We start from the raw sequence: 19,306 nt of genomic DNA, 5'->3' as shown, positions 1-19,306 counted from the left end.
AGCTACTCCGGAGACTGAGGCAGGAGAATGTTGTGAACCCGGGAGGCGGGCTTGCAGCGAGCCGACATCGCGCCACTGCACTCCAGCCTGGGCTACAGAGCAAGACTCCGTCTCAAAAAAAAAAAAAAAAAGAAAATTAAAATACAGATCTAGATCTGGATTTTGTTAGGTTTTTTTTTTTTTTTAACAACCTAAGGTTGTTCAGAAACATCTATTCTATGTATGTACTTCTTTAGTCTGTAATTTCTAGGCAGATTAGTTGCACCCTGTCTAGACTCCTTTCAGAAAAATACTAACAATATGTTTTTCTCTGTCTTGGGCTCCACATGGGTGAATTACAGGAAAGCTTAACAGGTACTCAGAACAACATTTTTTCCTACTTCATGAAGGGCCTAAATGCGAACTCTTTAAAGTATTTCTCGTTTGCTTTTGTTCTTTTCCCAGGTTTACCTAATCTGTAAGTGTAAGATGCAGTCGATGAAAAGTACTATGGGAATTCTTGAGCAAATGAGACCATTCAAAAGGAAACCACTTCACGTAATGGTGCATAAGGAAGCTAGACTCACCAAAATAACCCTGTTAGGTAAGCCGGATACACCATGGAATACGGCAATCCTCTGTTTAATTTGCAAACCCTTTGGCAGGGAGGAGGAAAGGATGGAAAAATTTGGGTGAAGGCTTTATATGACTAGTCAAACAAACGGTGAGTCACTGAAATTTTCCAGTTAACAATCCCTTCTGCCTGGGCAGAGCCTGGGCCCCAGCGCTTTATGAGCCACACTGCAGTTTTAAGCCGGAATATCTCACGGTTTTATTGTTTCTTCCACGAAATGATTACATAAAATGAAATCAGCTTTGCAATCTGCACCGGCTTTGAAACGAAGGGCAAAATCTGGCTGGGGGTGAGGAGAAAGAAGGTGGAAAGAGAATAAGGTACGGAGACTGTGAGGCAGAGAACGCAGGAAAGGTGGTGAAAAGAGAATACAACAATTTTCGGGAGCTGAGTGTATTTTTCTTCCCCACGTTATAGATGCTGTCCGTTTTCCCCCAGCCTGTGTCCAGCAGGCCAGAGTGGACCCCTCCTATGGGCGAAAATACTCTCGGTCTTCGGCCCAGCCCAGAGCTGCACCAACCAGTGCCTGCCTCTGCCCCCCCCCCCCCCCCACCAGGTGACAGGTGGGGCCGCGGAGCGGCCACCAGACCTCCGCCTCCTCGCGTTGCCTGCCGGGAGCCGGAGCCGCTTCCGGTTGCGCCCTGTCCCTGAACTTCGACTCCCGTCGGCCCCCGGGAAAACCGCAGCGGGGTAGCGCGGGCGCTGCCGGAACTTGTAGTTCCACCTCCCGCCGCGCTAAATAGCCGGAAACGGGGGCGGCCAGAACAGAGAACTCGCGAGGCGAAGGTACGGGTGGCGGCGAGGGGTCAATCCGCGCCGGGCGTGGGGTTGGCTGTGAGGCCGTCGGAGGTGGTTGGGTGGGAGGAGATCCGCTCACACACACGAGGAGGAGGGTTGAGCCGCCGCCGCCGCCTCTGTCGTCGTCGCGAGTGTGGAGTCGGGACTGGAGCTGCTGCCGCGGCGACGCCGGGATCTTTGTCGCTAGCTCCCTGCCCTTCTGCCCCGCCGCCTTCCCTCGGTCAGCGTTGCCCACTCCTCCCCGGCCGGGCGCCCCTGCCTCCATTTCCCGCTCTCTGTCCACCACACACACGGCCCCCCCGATCATGGATCCGGGCAGTGGCGGCGGCGGCGGCGGCGGGAGCAGCAGCGGCGGCAGCAGCAGCGACTCGGCGCCTGACTGCTGGGACCAGGCGGACATGGAAGCCCCCGGGCCGGGCCCGTGCGGCGGCGGCGGCTCCCTGGCGGCGGCGGCCGAGGCCCAGCGGGAGAACCTCAGCGCGGCCTTCAGCCGGCAACTCAACGTCAACGCCAAGCCCTTCGTGCCCAACGTCCACGCCGCCGAGTTCGTGCCGTCCTTCCTGCGGGGCCCGGCAGCGCCGCCACCCCCAGCTGGCGGCGCCGCCAATAACCACGGAGCCGGCAGCGGCGCGGGAGGTCCTGCGGGTAAAGGCCCGGGACGCGGGGCAGCCCCGGGGACGCGGGAGGAAGTCAGGCCGGGCGCCGGAGCCCACATGGCATAGGGGTGCGGTCCGGGGGCGCGCGGCCCTGGGGCCGGGTCGGCACGTGGGGCGCTGACAGTGGCGCCGTCTGCCTGGGTGGGGCGCCCCGAGCCCGGGAGCCGGCCTTCGCGGGGCGGCCCGCGGCGGTGGCCGGGCGGGGAGCGGACAGCGGGCAGCGCGCCCAAAGACCCGGACCCGAGTGCCGCCCCTCCGCGCCCCTGCCCTGCTGTGGAGTCCGCAGTTACCCCCTTGAGATGGGAACCGTATGGGACGGAGTGGGGGCCGCGGCGGATCCCTGCCACGAGGCGCAGAATGAGGACAGATGGAGCCAGGAGTCATTTGGGTGGGCGTTTAGAGATCCCAGGAGTTGGGGAGGACAAACGGCCGAGTTTTCCTTTCACCTTAGGCCCAGCCGAGAGAGCGTCTTCTGCTGCGTTTTCTACTATTGAAACTGTAATTACGGTTTGAACTATCCGTGGCCCCCAACCGTCCTGAAGGAATCCCAAGATGCATTGCAGCCTTGTGATCGGACAGAAACTTGGCTATCAATACCAAGATCTGTTTTACCCTTAGCATTGTGTACGCTTCTAAAGTTTACAAAGTGCCACGAAGTTAGGATTCCTCACTTAATGTGTGATAGGACACTATATTGATTTGTGTCTTTTTAAAGTGAAGCTTACACTTTTATCCTTTGTCAGCGACACGTTTAGAGAATTTTCATTGCTGTAAAATCGTTGACCTTATTCAGATTGCTTGGAATAACTCACTGTGTTCGTGCATCAGTAATTCAGTCTATTTCTTCAGACACTTGAGCATTTGTTATAATTTAATAGTTCTCACGTGTCTTTCTGACCATAGCTAGTAGACATACATTTTCTAATCCATAAAATTTCGAGTTAACTTTGGTTTTTAAACATCTTCCCGTACTTAGGGGTTGCTTAAGTCGTAGGTAGCATGCTTGCAGGTGCTGACGTTGTAGGAATATCCAATGAGTGAACTTATGTATTCTCATAATGGTGCTTATTTTGTGGTAGGTAGCTTGCTTTCAGGTACTGATTTTGTGGGAATGTCAAATGAGTGAACTTAAGTATTCTCTTCCTAATGCTGCTTATTTTAGGAACTATCAGTGTTTCCTTAAAGAGAAAATGAAAAAGGAAGGAAAAGGCTGAACGTCCTTTCATCATTTAGCCAGGACGTTAGTGGGGTGGGTCATGACATCCAGCGCATTTTAAGTGAGAACATATTGTTGATTTCTCTCTTTAAAGTTCTGTATTGTGGTGGTTCTTAGATAAGTGGACATTATAAAAGTGCTCCAGGAGTTTGGTTTCTACAGAAACTTTTGTCACCGTGTGCTCTTTCGTGGTAAAAGGATAGTGTCTGGAGAAACACTCTGATGACGTATGTACGTCAACACGGTTGATTTGGTGGTTTTGTTGACAGTGGCATTTATTTGTGTGGGTGGTTGATGTTTTCTTTTGAGGAGATCGAGCACTTTCAGGGTGGTACGGCCCTAAACAATGTTTTCCTCTTGAATAAGGAAGCTTAGCTTGTAATTCTTGACTTACATCAAGCCATTTTGACTGCCTAACCTAATTCACTTCTCAGCTCCTAAAAGTGCCCATTCCCTACCTTACTTTGCAGATTCTGTTTATCCAGCCATTTTCTTTCTTGGCTCTTCCTCCTTTCTGTGGAGCCACCAGCACCACTCTGACTAGACTCAGGACTCCATTTACAGCCTGTCCAGCGAGTCATCCGGGGATAACCAACCTTGGTCTAGAATGGTCACTGTTGGTGACTAGGTATTACCTCTTATGCAGGCTTTCTCTCTTCCTGATAGTTGCTAATTTGTAGTTACACCTAATCTTTTTCTCTTTGACAGTGCTAGAAATTGGAGATACGAAAACCTGTAGGGAAGTAGCTGTCAGTAAGAGAATCCGTACAGCATGGTCAGCTTTCTTGTTTGTAATCAAAAAACTATTTTGGTGTTACTGACTTTACCAATTGCTTGTACCAAAATGCCAGTTAATGGTTTTAAAAAATTGTCCTATATAGGATGTCTATTTGGAAAAGAACTGATTTTCTAAATTGAGGTCCAGGGTTATATTGAGACTGTTGGATTGCATGTTCCAGACTATTAAGTCCATAAAAAGCCAGCATCGGAGAACAATCAGTGCTTATAAAAAGCAGGGGGATAAATAGGAAATAACACCTGGATTGGAACTTACAAAGGGGGAACCAAAAAGTTTGCAAGGTTTTTTTGATAGCGAGGAAGTGGACAATAGGGCTAGCATGTTTTGTTCTTCAGTTAAGCCATAGCCGAAATTTGTGGTGGGTGTGTTTTTAAACTGCATGCCGGGAAAGCTGTTGAAGGAGCCTGGAGAGTCAGACCTTGGGATTCAGTATTGACCTTGGATCTCTTTGAAAACTAAAGAATATAGGTTCCTTAAGAAATAATTAAGTGGAACTCATTTAAGTGTAATTAAGTGTAATTCATTTAAGCACAGTTCTCTAGAGCCAAGTAAATTGGCCAAGAGATTCTCCTTAAAAAGTGAGGTCCCCAAATGAATAAAAATATAGAAGACAAGGCTTAATGTATATTAGAACAAGCATTTTATCTGATAGGATGTATTTAAGTTGCAATTTGCACCTAGTTTTTTTTATTGTTAGATAAGAAACTGGTTTAGTAATTTTAGGGTTACTTGAACTTTTTAGAACAGCCAGAGCTTCTAAAGTAATGATGTGGTGTTCTTTGCATCATCCCACCTTTAATGCTTCTCAGAACTCACTGCCATTAAGAAACAAGCATGGAATAAAACCAGCAGCCCTCAGTACTTTCTTGGAGGAGGCACTGTCTCCAAAACTTAGCAGATTGTATTGTGGAACTTGAATTTTAAAGAGAAACATTCTGTTTTGTAGTGTTCAGTATTTGCTGAATGCCTTATTTATTGGAGGACGAGGTTTTTTTTTTTTTTTTTTTTTGAGACGGAGTCTTGCTCTGTTGCCCAGGCTGGAGTGCAATGGCACGATCTCGGCTGACTACAACCTCCTCCTCCCAGGTTCAAGCAATTCTCCTGCCTCAGCCTCCCGAGTAGCTGGGATTACAGGCACCTGCCATCATGCCCAGCTATTTTGTGTGTGTGTGTTTTTGCAGGGATGGGGTTTCACCATGTTGGCTAGGCTGGTCTTGAACTCCTGACCTCAGGTGATGTGCCCGCCTTGGCCTCCCAAAGTGCTGGGATTGCAGGTGTGAGCCACCGCGCCTGGCCTTTTTTTTTTTTTTAAATGATTGAGATTTAACTTACACACTGTAAAATTCACCCTTTTCAACTGTACAAGCTGGGCGCATTGGCTCACACTTATAAACCCAACACTCTGGGAGGCTGAGGTGAGAGGATTGCCTGAGGCCTCCATAAAACATAGTGAGACTGAGACCCTGTCTCCACAAAAAAAAAAAAAAAAACAAAAAAAAACAAAACTACAGCTGGGTGCAGTGGCTCATGCCTGTAATCCCAGCACTTTGGGAGGCCGAGGTGGACGGATCACCTGAGGTCAGGAGTTCGAGACCAGCCTGGCCAACGTGGCGAAACCTGTCTCTATTAAAAATATAAAAATTAGCCAGGCATGGTGGTGCGCGCCCATAGTCCCAGCTACTTGGGAGGCTGAGGTAGGAGAATCACTTGAACCTGGGAGGCGGAGGTTGCAGTGAGCCGAGATCACACCACTGCACTCTAGCCTGGGCGACATTGACACTCTGTCTCAAAAAAAAAAAAAAAAAAAAAAAGCTGGGTGTGGTGGCACAAACCTGTAGTCCCAGCTACTTGGGAGGTTGAGGTGGGAGGATCTCTTGAGCCCAGGAGCTGGAGGCTGCAGTGAGCTATGATGGCACCATTGCACTCAGCCTGGGTGACCAAATGAGACACTGTCCAAAAAGAAAAGTAAAGTGTACATACAGTTCAGTGGCTTTTAATATATTTGTAAGGTTATGCAACCATCACCACTTGGCAGATGCTTTTTACAATATTCTCAGTTTTAAGCTGGAACATCTCAGAAGTGACCTCTTCAGGGCCACCAGAGTAGAGAGGATTCCAAATCAAAGTAATGGTTGTTTAATCCAGAAAGGCCCTTACACTTTATTAATATGTTAAATTCTATCTGTTGAGGTAGATAATAGGTAAGATTCTGTATTTGAGAATGTGTTTTTGAGACTGAAGTGCCTGCAAGAACAGTGCTCGTATAAAGGTGTTTTTAGGCTTCAGTGGGACAGCAGATGGGGTAGAGGAGAGGCCCCACAGTATCCCTGGAGTATCACAGTAGTAAACACTGCCTTTCGTCACTTCTCCTGCCATGGCTGACCTGTTTGCCTCTTGTTTCATGGTTTCACACGTATGAATGGCTTGAGACTGAGGATTTAGGGAAGAAGCGAAGGCATCATCTAGGGCTATGCTGTGCCAAGTTGAGCAGTTGTTTAAACTGTTAGAATTTTTGACTGGTATAAAAACCCTCTTTGGAGCAGGTATTACGTAGTGCTGTCAGTACATATCTTATTGCATTCTTCTCTTCTTTATTTTTTACCTTTTCTGAAGTTGCACAGCGTGAAAAGACAGCAATTTCAGTTTGAACAAGTTAAGGAAGTAATGTAGACGACAAAGTTTAAGCCTTGATTTGCTTGCTTTGGTTTGCTGGGGAAGAAATGTCTGAAAGTGTTCAGATAGTCTTTTCTTTCTGGTTGAAGAGAAAGGAATGAAAAAGAGATTTGATAACCTTCTGGGTTGAGTTAGCAGTATTGGAATGGAATTTTTTTCCAGAAATGTGAATTTCTGGTTTTGCTCAGATATATGTACTAGCGACTCATTAACAAACGTTTACCAGTCCACTGAATGTAAGATGCTATGCTAGGCACTTGAAATAACACCAAGATGAATAAACTGTGGTCCTGAAGGAATCTAGAAAGGGATCAGATGCCCAGTGTACTCTAGTGGAAGTCACAGTGTGGTAAGTGAGCCCTGCAGAGAGTGTAGAGAAGGCTTTCAAAGCCGAGAACAGCAATCCCTTACGTAAAACCTCTCAGTCTTGTCACTCTCATAAAACTAAAGATTTATCTATTATCTGCTCACTGTTCTTTGCGAATGCCTTGTGTGTATTTTTTTTTCTGGCCTCCTGGGCCAGAGTTGCAGCCAAAGCCTGATCACCAAGGTTGTGTGTATTTTAAAAAACTTTTTACTTATTATTTTTTAGAGACCGGATCTTACTTTGTCACCCAAGCTGGAGTATAATGGTGTGATTATAGCTCATCGTAACTTCAAATCCCTGGGCTCAAGTGATCTTTCACCTCAGCCTCCTGAGTAGCTAGGACTATAGGCACCCACCACGACACCTGGCTAAGTTTTTTGGTTTGTTTTTGTTTTTTGAGATGGAGTTTCGCTCTGTCACAGGCTGGAGTGCAGTGGCCCTAACTCGGCTCACCGTAACCTCTGCCTCCCCAGGTTCAAGCGATTGTTCTGCCTCAGCTTCCCAAGTAGCTGAGATTACAGGTGCCCGCCACCACGCCCAGCTAATTTTTGTATTTTTAGTAGAGATGAGGTTTCACCATGTTGCCCAGGCTGGTCTCGAACTCTTGACCTCAAGTGATCCACCCGTCTCAGCCTCCCAAAATGCTGGGATTACAGGCGAGAGCCACTGTGCCTGGCCAAGTTTTGTATTTTTAAGTTTGTCGAGAGTGCTGAAGGTAGAGCACTGGTTATCTTTTTACAGTACTTGTCTATTTCGTATTAAACAGCAGTGAGTTCAGTTACTATGAGTCTGGCTAGTGTGTCTATTGGGGCATGTTTAGAATTTCATCATTCTACCCTTGGTTTTAAAATATCTTCGGGAGACAAGAATTTGGCTACTAGTTGAAGGATCTGAGGTCCTCAGAACAATCAAGAAAACTGACAGTTTTTAGCTGTTGATTGTTGATTCATTTCAAGGCTTAGAAGTTCCTGCCTTGTTTTCAGTAGAGTTTAACAAAGTGAGCCGAGGCTGTAGATTTATATGGCTCCTTCGTAAATGGCTTTGTTCTAAGGAAACCTAGTTGTTACAGTACTCTAAGTTGAACCAGTTTCCCATCATAATTCTGCTTTCAAAGAGAGAAGAACACTTAATAAGGCTTTCCCGAGCACCTGACCTAACAGTGGTGACACTCACTTCCAAACCACATTCCCACTAGGTAATTGTATGTCGCTTCACTTGAAAAAAAAAAAAGCGCATTCTACAGAATGTCACTGGGTAATTTCCTGGTTGAATATTTCTGTAGAACTCCAGTATGTTACCATACTACTTGTCCATTGCCTTTAGGTGGTTAATTTTGGTAGCAGAAAAATGTTTCGGTTATTTTTTTTTTTTTGACATGGAGTCTCCCTTTGTTGCCCCGGCTGCAGTGCAATGGCGTGATCTCGGCTCACTGCAACCTCCACCTCCCGGGTTCAAGCGATTCTCCTGCCTCAGTCTCCTGAGTAGCTGGGATGACACCGCCATGCCTGGCTAATTTTTGTATTTTTAGTAGAGACAGGGTTTCACCATGTTGGCCAGGATGGTCTTGGTGGCTACTGACCTCAAGTGAGCCACCCACCTCGGCCTCCCAAAGTGCTGGGATTACAGGTGTGAGCCACCGCACCCGGCCGTTTCTGTTATTTTTGTACTTTTTTGAGGGTATCTGAAATGGTTTTGGTTTGTGTATTTTAAATGTTATTTAAATGGTGTTTTGTTTCTTTTTTGTTTTTGAGATGAATCTCTCTATGTCGCCCAGGCTGGAGTGCACTGGCACGATCTTGGCTCACTGCAACCTCTGCCTTCCTGGTTCAAGCGATTCTCCTGCCTCAGCCTCCCAGGTAGCTGGGATTACATGTGTGCACCACCATCCCCGGCTAATTTTTGTATTTTTAGTAGAGACGGGGCTTTGCCATGCTGGCCAGGCTGGTCTCGAACTCCTGACCTCAAGTGATCTGCCCGCTTCAGCCTCCCAAAGTGCTGGGATTACATGTGTGAGCCACCGCGCCTGGCCTCAAATTGTTTTTGAAGTAGTTAGGATGTAGCTCATAAGACTGTCTTTCAGGGTTGTTTGAAAAACATAATGGAATTTTAGTTACTCTGTGCAAAGTCTGATCAGGTTGATAATGTGGCATTGCTTTTGTGTCCGAATAAAGAGGTTCTTAGAATGTTAGCGCATCCAAGAATGTTAGCGCTGGATACGACCCTAGCAGTTGTACAGCCTCTTCATTTTCAGATAAAGGAACTGGAGCCTTAGAAATGCTAAGTAAATGCCTAAGGTCACTCACAGAGTTAATGACACCATTGAGTCTAGAATGCAGATTTGCCACCTGCTAGTTTAGTGCTTGATCTGCCACATCATGCTGTTTAATAACAGGGGGCGGGAAGGGCATGCCTGGAGCTAATTACTACAACTAGCGTGTAGTTTTCTGAGAGTGGCCCTGGCATTTGCCTAATGTTTCATTCTTAAAGGTTTTTGAAATTATTTTGGGGCTTTGAAGTGCTTGCTGTAATAAATTTATTGAGCATTTACCACCCCTTATCAGTTATTTAGTCTTCACAACATTCTCTTGAGGTTAGGTACTGTTGAACCATTTTACAGATGAGAAAATAAAGGCTCAGTAAAACTAAATAACTTAGGTCAGTCATATCCATGAGAAGAGTGAGGCTTGGAATCGAGGTCATTTCAAAGTTTATTCTAGTAGTGACTGCTAGTGCTTTCCTTGTGATTTTGTATTAAAGTAGACTGAGACTCTCCAGAAACTGGACCTGTGAGCTTGGACCATGGCATTTCTCTGTGTTCTGTCTCAGTAGTAGCAGAATGACATTTGTCATAAGTAGGCAGTGCTCTGATTTAAAGCAATATTTTGAAATTACTTCTTTTTACATTTTAGCAAGTGTTGATGTAAAATACTTTAAAACAGCTCTGTTCACCACTGTCTGTACCGAGCCTTTTTATTTTTAGAGTGTTAGGTAATTAAGGCAAAACCATCCACATTGTTTTATGTGTTCTGTAGACTTCTTTCTGGTGTTTGCTTTTACTGTTTTTCAGTATTGTCTATGGGAAAAAAAAAAAAACCTCAGCTTGCAAATTTTTGTTCAGAGATGGGATCGTTCTTTGTTGTTGGAGGGATTTACATTAAAAAAATTCAAGAAATATTGTCTCATGTGATCTTACCAGATAAGTGCCTATTATTAAGACTTGTTGACTGCTGGATTTATTATCTTAGCCTAATTTTCTTTCTGAGTTAAATGAATCTTGCTTTTTTATCGTTACCACCCTGGCATAATCCAATGGGAATATAGTATGAACCACATAGTTAATTTAAAATTTTCTTTCTTTAATTTTGTTTTTTGAGACAGGGTCTCACATTGTTGCCCAGGCTGGAGTTCAGTGGCACAATCATAGCTCACTGTGGCCTCAACCTCCTGGGCTTAAGTGATTCTTCTGCCTCAGCCTCCTAAATAGCTGGGACTACAGTTGTATGCCTCCACGCCTGGCTCATTTTTACATTTTTTTTTGTTGTAGAGACAGAGCATCACTGTGTTGCCCTGGCTGGTCTTGAACTCTTGGCCTCAAGCAACCCTCTTAGCTTGGCCTCCCAAAGTGCTGGGTTTATAGGCAGGAACCACCACAGCTGGCCCAACATCTCCTGAGTGTAGTGTTTCCCTAACCCCTTCTTAGAAAGTTGGCACATTTAAAATTGTTTTCACTCTCTTGAGCCCTAATGGAAATGCAATGAATGTACAGATGGAGGCTAGGGGTCCTGGTCAGAAAAGGGAAGTGAGGCCAGGTGTGGTGGCTCATGCCTGAACCCAGGAGGTGGAGGTTGCAGTGAGCCCAGATTGTGCCACTGCACTCCAGCCTGGGCGACAGAGTGAGACTCCATTTCAAAGAGAAAAAAGAAAAGTGAAAAAATGAAGTGATGTGACTGGAAGGAACCAGTGTGAAAATCAAAGGAAAACACAGTAATTCAGTAAAAATTGATTGTGTATTTATTCTATACAATACATCATGCCAACTTGTTGAGACTACTGAAGTAGAGAAAAAAGTCATCCACCCACAGTTCATTCTGGAAGTCTATAATCTAGGGAACAAGAACTAAGATACATGTGTACCTATAATTTATTTATTTATTTACTTACTTATTTTTGAGACAGAGTCTCGCTCTTGTCGCCCAGGCTGGAGTGCAGTGACTCAGTGATCTCAGCTCACTGCAACCTCCACCTCCCCGGTTCAAGCCATTCTCCCACCACAGCCTCCTGAGTAGCTGGGATTACAGGTGTGTGCCAGCAGACCCGGCTAATTTTTAATTTTTTAGTAGAGACGGGGTTTCACCACGTTGGCCAGGCTGGTCTCAAGTTCCTGACCTCAAGTTATCTGCCCGCCTTGGCCTCCCAAAGTGCTGGGATTACAGGTGCAGGTGTGAGCCACTGCACCCGGTCCCCATGTGTGCCTCTAATTTAAAAAAAGAGGTGTCATGTCCTGGGGGAGTGATCATTAGCCCTTCAGGGTAGGGGATGGACAGGGAATGGGATAGAAATGGGAGATTGGGTAGGCAAGTGTGTACTACAATTAAGGAGAATCCTTGAGCTAGAACTGTTATCCAAAGTGTAATCGAGAACCACATGTGGCTATTTAAATTTATTAAAATTAAATTTAAAATTCAATTCCTCAGTCATAATAGCCATGTTTCCAGTGCTTAATAACCACATGTGGCTGGTGACTATCATGTCACAGCACAGATATAAAACATTTCCATCACTACAGAAACTTGGACAGAATTTTGTCACACATATTTCTTACTTTCATGCAATGTGAGACACTTCTGTGACAGCTCCGAAGTTGTATTTTTCTTTAATGAACACCCATTTGGCTAACAAAACTACAGTTTCACTCAGGATGCCTGTGTTTTGTTGTTATTGTTTGATACAGGGTCTTACTCTGTCACCCAGGCTGGAGTGCAGTGGTGTGATCACCGCTCACTGCAGCCTCCACCTCCCAGGTTCCAGTGATTCTCCTGCGTGGGACTACAGGCCTGTGCCACTATACCCGGCTGATTTTTAAATTTTTTGTAAGGACGAAGTCTCCTTGTGTTTCCCGGGCTGGTCTCAAACTCCTGGCCTCAAGTGATCCTCCTGCCTTGCTGCCCAGAGTGTTGGTTTTACAGGCATGAGCCACTACACCCGGCTTGAAGATTAGTTTTGTATCTAAAGCAGTATGAATTTAAATTGCTGATTTATGAAATACATGCATCAAGCACTTTTTAAGACTTAGCCAAACATTTGTGTTTAAAACATGTAACTTGAATCAAAACGTAGCTTTTTTTTTTTTACCTGCCATGATGTCTGTGGCCTTGACTGACGTATGCTGTGTGGATATGCTGGCCAAGTAGGGTTCTCCATATTCAAGTCCTTTGACCCATGATCATCGCTTTAAAAAAAAATTGTACACTCTTTTAAAAAATTGAAGCAAAATCCACATAACATAAAACTGGCTGGGCGCAGTGGCTCACGCTTGTAATCCCAGCACTTTAGGAGGCCAAGGCGGGCGGATCACAAGGTCAGGAGATCGAGACCATCCTGGCCAACATGGTGAAACCCCATCTCTACTAAAAATACAAAAAATTACCCAGGCGTGGTGGCGCGCGCCTGTAGTCCCAGCTACTCGGGAGGCTGAGGCAGGGGAATCGCTTGAACCCAGGAGTCGGAGGTTGCAGTGAGCCGAGATTGCACCACTGCACTCCAGCCTGGCAACAGAGCAAGACTCAAAATAAATAAATAAAATAAAATAAAATAAAATGAGTCAGGAATGATGTTGATGTTGAGGTTGGCGTACATATCAAGGACAGTAACTACCATGGCTCCCGAAGTGTTGCCAAAACCTCAGATGTGTGGCCTTCTGGCCAAGCGTCTGCGATTTCATATGTTTGGAGCATTCATGGTGTCCCTGGGGGTTGCAGCTTTGTATGAGTTTGGTGTGGGTGAACCAAGAAAGAAGGCATATGCAGATTTCTGCAGAAATTACGAGATTTTGAGCAGATGAGGAAGGCTGGTATCTTTCAGTTTAAAGTAATCTTGGAATATAAAGAATTTCTTCAGGTTGAATTACCTAGAAGTTTGTCACTGACTCGTGTTCCTGAACTATGACACATGAATATGTGGGCTAATAGTTGGTCTTGATAAACAATTAACAAACAAATAAATAAAACCATTTTAAAGTGAACAATTCAGTGGCATTTAGTACATTCACACTGTGTTGTACAACCAGCAATTCTACGTAGTTCTAAAACATTTCGTTTTTTTTTGGAGACAGGGTGTCACACCGTGGTCCAGGTTGGAGTGCAGTGGTGCGATCTTGGTTCACTGCAGCCTCCCTCCACCTCCCGGGTTCAAGTGATCCTCCCACCTCAGCCTCCCAAGTAGCTGGCACTACAGACATGTGCCACCACACCCAGCTAATTTTTATTTTATTTAATTTTTTTGAGACAGAGTCTCACTGTTATGCCCAGGCTGGAGTGCGGTGGTGCAATCTCGGCTCACTGCGACCTCCGCCTCGCAGGTTCAAGATTGCCAGATTCTCCTGGCTCAGCCTCCTGAGTAGCTGGGATTATAGGCACCTGTCATCACCCTGGCTAATTCTTGTATTTTAGTAGAGACAGGGTTTCACCATGTTGGCCAGGCTGGTCTCAAACTCCTGACCTCATGTGCTCCGCCTGCCTCAGCCTCCCAAAGTGCTGGGATTATAGTCATGAGCCACCGTGCCTGGCCTGAAACTGGATTGATAGTTAAAATTTGATTATGGTGAAGCAACACAAACACCACATATTCTATGATTCCATTGATATGAAGTATTCAGAAGAGGTAAATCCACAGAGACAGAAAACAGACATACTGATGGCTGCCAGAAGCTAGGAGAGAGTATGGGCAGTAACTGCTAAATGAATACGGGTTTCCTTTTGGGGTGATTAAAATGTCTTGGAAGCCGGGCGCGGTGGCTCACACGTGTAATCCCAGCACTTTGGGAGGCTGAGGTGGGTGGATTGCTTGAGCTCAGGAGTTGGAGACCAGTCTGGGGAACCTATTGAAACCCCATCTCTATAAAAAATTTAAGGCCAGGTGTGGTGGCTCATGACTGTAATCCCGGGACTTTGGGAGGCTGAGGCAGGCAGATCACATGAGGTCAGGAGTTTGAGACCAGCCTGGCAACATCGTGAAACCCCCGTCTCTACTAAAACTACAAAAATTAGCTGGGTGTGGTGGCACACGCCTATAGTCCCAGCTACTCGGGACTTAAAGCAGGAGAATCGCTTGAACCCAGGAGGCGGAGGTTGCAGTGAGCCGAGACTGCGATAGTGCACTCCAACCTGGGCGACAGAGCGAGACTCCGTCTCTAAAAAAAAAAAAAAAAAAGATCCAGTTCCAGTTTATCATCTCTATCACAGGCAGTACTGGTGTTCTGCTGTTCTCTGGTAAAGTCTTCACTTCATGTTTTAAAATTTGTGGTAATGTACCAAGTATCACAGCCAACTCATTAATCTTCCTTTATTATAAATTATACTATTAGTTTTGCCTCTTTTTTTTTTTTTTTTTTTTTTGAGACAGAGTCCTGCTCTGTCTGTTTTTGAGACAGAGTCGTGTCACCCAGGCTGGAGTGCAGTGGTGCGATCTCGGCTCACTGCCAGCTCCGCCTCCCGGGTTCATGCCATTCTCCTGCCTCGGCCTCCCGAGTAGCTGGGATTACAGGTGCCCGCCACCAAGCCCGGCTAATTTTTTGTATTTTTAGTAGAGACGGGGTTTCACCATGTTAGCCAGGATGGTCTCGATCTCCTGACCTTGTGATCCACCCGCCTCGGCCTCCCAAAGTGCTGGGATTATAGGCATGAGCCACCGTGCCTGGCTTTTTTTTTTTTAAGATGGAGTTTCGCTCTTGTTGCCCAGGCTGGAGTGCGATGGTGCAATCTCAGCTCACTGCAACCTCTGCCTCCCGGGTAGCCTCCTGCCTCAGCCTCCCAAGTAGCTGGGATTACAGGCACAAGACACTGTGCCCGGCAAATTTTTGTGTTTTTAGTAGAGTTGGGGTTTCCTCATATTAGTCAGACTGGTCTCAAACTCCCGACCTCAGGTGATCCGCCCGCCTCCACCTCCAAAAGTGCTGGGATTACAGATGTGAGCCACCGTGCCCAGCCTAGTTTTTCCTCTTTTTTTTTGAGACAGGGTCTCACTCTTTCACCCAGGCTAGAGTGCAGTGGTGCAATCTTGGCTCACTGCGACCTCTGCTACCTGGGCTCAAGCGATTCTCCTGCCTCAGTTTCCTGAGTAGCTGGGACTACAAGCATGAGCCACCATGTCCAGCCTAATTTATATATATATATATATATTTTTGTGTGTGTGTGTGTGTGGAGATGGGGTTTCACCATGTTGCCCAGGCTGGTCTCAAACTTAGTTTTTCCTTGTAATTTGGGGCATGGCATTTGCACTCAGTGGTAAACCCTGGAAGCTTTCCCACTTAGAAAAAATTGTTCCATTTTTAAATAGTTAATAAAGGTGTGTTTCTAAACATAGAGATAACACTGGAAAATTTGAAACTGTAATTTCATTCCTTGAGAGGGTTCTAACTTCCTTTACTAGCAGCTGTGAACCATGCAGGATGTGAGAAATTACACCCTAATCATCTATTTCCTAGCCATGAACAGTTTCAACCTCGGAAAATTCTAAGCCCAGGCTCATTAGTAGCCAGTAAAATCTGGATGTTATGTGAGTCATGAATAAGACCAGAGTAGAATGAACAAGTAAAGGTTTACTGTGTATGTGTGAAGATAGGGTAGAAATATATCGGTTTTATTTTTATTTTTTGAGACAGGGTGTCACTCTCTTGCCCAGGCTGGAGTGCAGTGGTGTAGTCAGGACTCATTGCAACCTTGACCCTCCCAGGCTGAGCCCCCCGAGCAGCTGGGACTGCAGGCGCATGCCGCCACTCCCGACAGTTTTTTGTTTTTTGTTTTTTTTCTTTTTTTGGTACAGGTGGGGTTTTGCCATGTTGCCCAGGCTGGTCTCAAACTCTTGCCATCCTCCCACCTTGGACTCCCAGAGGTTTAGGACTACAGGTGTGAGCCACCATGCCCAACCCATTTGCAACTTACAATCCATTGTAAGTTGAGGAGCCATCTGTATTGTAAATCTAATAGTTGGTGCCAGGAACTAAGTGGTCAGGTGTAAGCACTGTTTTGTTTTGAAAAGCTGTTACAGTTAGTGATACACTTGAGAGTGGTGAGGAAGCCCACCACACCCGTCATTTTCCTGCCTTAAGATACGCAGTACATCATAACTGTATGTCCGTCAGAGCTTAGTTTACTTGTACACTGATTTTCAGCAGGGACTATCTGAGGAAGGGGAAGATGGCACTTGCATAACTTGGAAATGCCTGCAGTTGATTCTGATGTGCCTGTATGTTAGATGGTAGTGATTACAGGATCTGTTTCCTAGGGCTTTTGGTGGGGATGAGCTAGCAGTCGGCACTTAGGGCTCAATAAAAATTAGTTAAAGCAAATTGCTACCCCCTCCATCCCCCACTCCCTACACAATATGGATTTGTGAGTACTTTTATCCTTGTCTGGCCCATAATAGATACTCAATACATTTATATATGTATTCATTTTTATTAATTTTTTTTTTTTTAGACGGAGTTTCATTCTTGTCCAAGCTGGAGTGCAGTGACGTGATCTTGGCTCACTGCAACCTCCACCTCCCGGGTTCAAGCGATTCTCCTGCCTTGGCCTCCCGAGTAGCTGGGATTACAGGTGTATGCCACACCCAGCTAATTTTTTTGTATTTTCAGTAGAGACAGGGTTTTGCCATGTTGGCCGGGCTGGTCTTGAACTCCCGAACTCAAATGATCCCCCCGCTTCGGCCTCCCAAAGTGTTGGGATTACAGGTGTGAGCCACCGTGCCTGGCTGATACTCAATACATATTGATAGGATTGAGTTGGAGTAGTTACATAGCAGATGGAGACACATTTGTTGAATATGCCAGGAGTTCTTTAACTGACACTAAACAAATTATTCTCCCATTTCCTCCCATAAACTCCTCAACAATCCTCTCAGGTAGATGGTATATCATTTCCACAATTTCAGTGGAATAAGTGCATTCACAGCTTGTAATAAGCCAGGAGTTAAACCTAGGAGTCAGCTCAGTTCCAGGCTCTGAGAAGTACCCCATGCAGTCACCTCCTTCTTAGGGTGGCCTGTGAACTTGATACTCTCAGTACTGCCTGGCTTCCTCTGAAAACTGAGTAATTTTTCCTTACCTTATCCTTAAACTTTTCTTAAAAATGGAAAAGCAAAAAAAAGTTAATCTGTATTGTATTGAAGTACAGTTTCTGCCTCCTTCCAAACCAGGTTCAAATGCGTTTCCCCCCTGTTTGTTAATGTCCTGCTCATCCCACAGCTTGGGGTCATCTTAGACCTTTTACTCTCCCTTTCTCCCAACTCCTGTCAGGTGTAGCCCCCATCCCCTCCTAGTTGTATTGCTTGGTTGTCTCCATGGCATGCTTTCTTGCAGTGGTGATGTGGGTCTTCCTGCCTGTGGGGTCTTGCCCACTCTAGTTCATGTAGTTTAAGCTGCAAGAAAAAGATCTTCCTAAGTGACAATCTGAGCCTGTCACTTAAAAAAAAAAAAAAACAATTTGGTTGTCCTTTACCTATCAGGGACAGGAAATTACTTTACTCGACATTTGATGCTATTGAAGGTTGGGCCCAAAACACTTTCTTTTGACTCTTACAGGTATTGATCCTTTCCGGGCAATGATTTTACAGGTTACAAATTCATTATTTTTTCATACTTGCTGTGCATGATTCATATGATTTAATTCTTTAGTATCGTTTTCTGTCGTGGAGATTCTTTAAAGCAGGGGCACGTTCATATTGGAGTATAATTTAGGTTTGTCTGTATCTGACAAACTAAAATCCAAAAAGCAGACTTAGATATTTGGTTATTAGTATGTATTTCTCCTACATCTCTTCCAGTAATGTCATAAGTAAATTTGCAGTGTGGCAACTGGAAACTGGATTGTTGCTTGGTTTTAGAGTTCTAGTATAGGAAAAAACTGGCATCATTGGAATCACCTTTTCTGCAGATGTTTTTAATGGCTTATATATATTTCCGGACTTTATACACATGTCATTTATCTTATAGGTATCTAATTTATTCAGGGATTTTGATAACATGAGTATGGAATATTAAAAAGGGCTAATCACAGGCTGGATGCGGTGGCTCAAGCCTGTAATCCCAGCACTTTGGGAGGCCGAGGTGGGCAGAACACCTGAGGTCGTAGTTCGAAACCAGCCTGACCAACGTGGCGAAACCCCGTCTCTACTAAAAATACAAAATTAGCTGGGCATGGTGGCATGCACCTGTAATCCCAGGTACTCAGGAGGCTGAGGCAGGAGAATCGCTTGAACCGGGAAGATGGAGGTTGCGGTAAGCCGAGATCGTGCCATTGCACTCCAACTCCAGCCTGGGCAACAAGAGTGAAACTCAGTCTCAAAAAAAAAGGGCTAATCACAGCTTTCTTGGGCTGGGTTGCCAAGAGAGAATCATGGGAAGTAGATGTGTATTTGTTGAGCACATCTCTAATTTGATCTGTGCTGAGCTGCAAATTACTTTGACAGTATCTGTGAAGAAAAGGTTTATAAAGCAAATCAAAAGAATAAGCATGTTTTTATGAATACATTGAAACTACTGAAAATGTTTCAAAATTGGCTGTAATTAGTAGAATTTTGAAAAGTAGGTTAAGCAGAGACTTCTAATTTGAAGGCCTGAGTTAGCTGCCATTGATCTGGGGTTATTGATTGAGGCTTGTGTCGTGTTATTGAACTTCTGTTTTTACTGCATATTAAAAGATAAGTGAAATGGATGGATAAGTATCAATTTTTAATAGAACTTATTTCTGTTAAACAGCACCTGTGGAATCCTCTCAAGAGGAACAGTCATTGTGTGAAGGTAATGATGTACTCTTTGAAAGTCTACTTGAGAAAACATTAGGTTGTCTATGGTGTGAAAAGCTAGATACTGTTTTGTAAATATATATTATATTTCAATCTCTTGTCTAGGTTCAAATTCAGCTGTTAGCATGGAACTTTCAGAACCTATTGGTAAGAAAATTTCTGA

The 19,306-nt window shown here is 45.1% G+C and overlaps 1 protein-coding gene and 1 pseudogene across 4 annotated transcripts in view; both read left to right on the top strand.

The window, feature by feature from the left end:
- Positions 1-1,336: 1,336 nt before the first annotated feature.
- The window catches only part of GSPT1 (G1 to S phase transition 1), a 45,580-nt gene continuing 27,610 nt past the window's right edge, over positions 1,337-19,306 (top strand). For 2 of the 4 annotated variants that reach the window (XM_004057221.5, XM_019012452.4), the window contains exons 1-3: positions 1,412-2,056; positions 19,097-19,138; positions 19,249-19,290. In XM_004057221.5, the coding sequence (XP_004057269.1) occupies positions 1,717-2,056; positions 19,097-19,138; positions 19,249-19,290 (424 nt within the window). In that variant the 5' untranslated portion in view covers positions 1,412-1,716. The other 2 variants (XM_004057222.5, XM_019012453.4) reach the window with 2 other exon arrangements.
- On the top strand, positions 2,588-16,819 carry LOC129527649 (cytochrome c oxidase subunit 6C-like; annotated as a pseudogene).

This window comes from Gorilla gorilla, chromosome 18 (assembly GCF_029281585.2).
Source record: "Gorilla gorilla gorilla isolate KB3781 chromosome 18, NHGRI_mGorGor1-v2.1_pri, whole genome shotgun sequence".
NCBI lineage: Eukaryota > Metazoa > Chordata > Mammalia > Primates > Hominidae > Gorilla > Gorilla gorilla.
The sequence above is the reverse complement of the archived record's forward strand: the minus strand, read 5'-3'. Positions and strand labels throughout refer to the sequence as shown.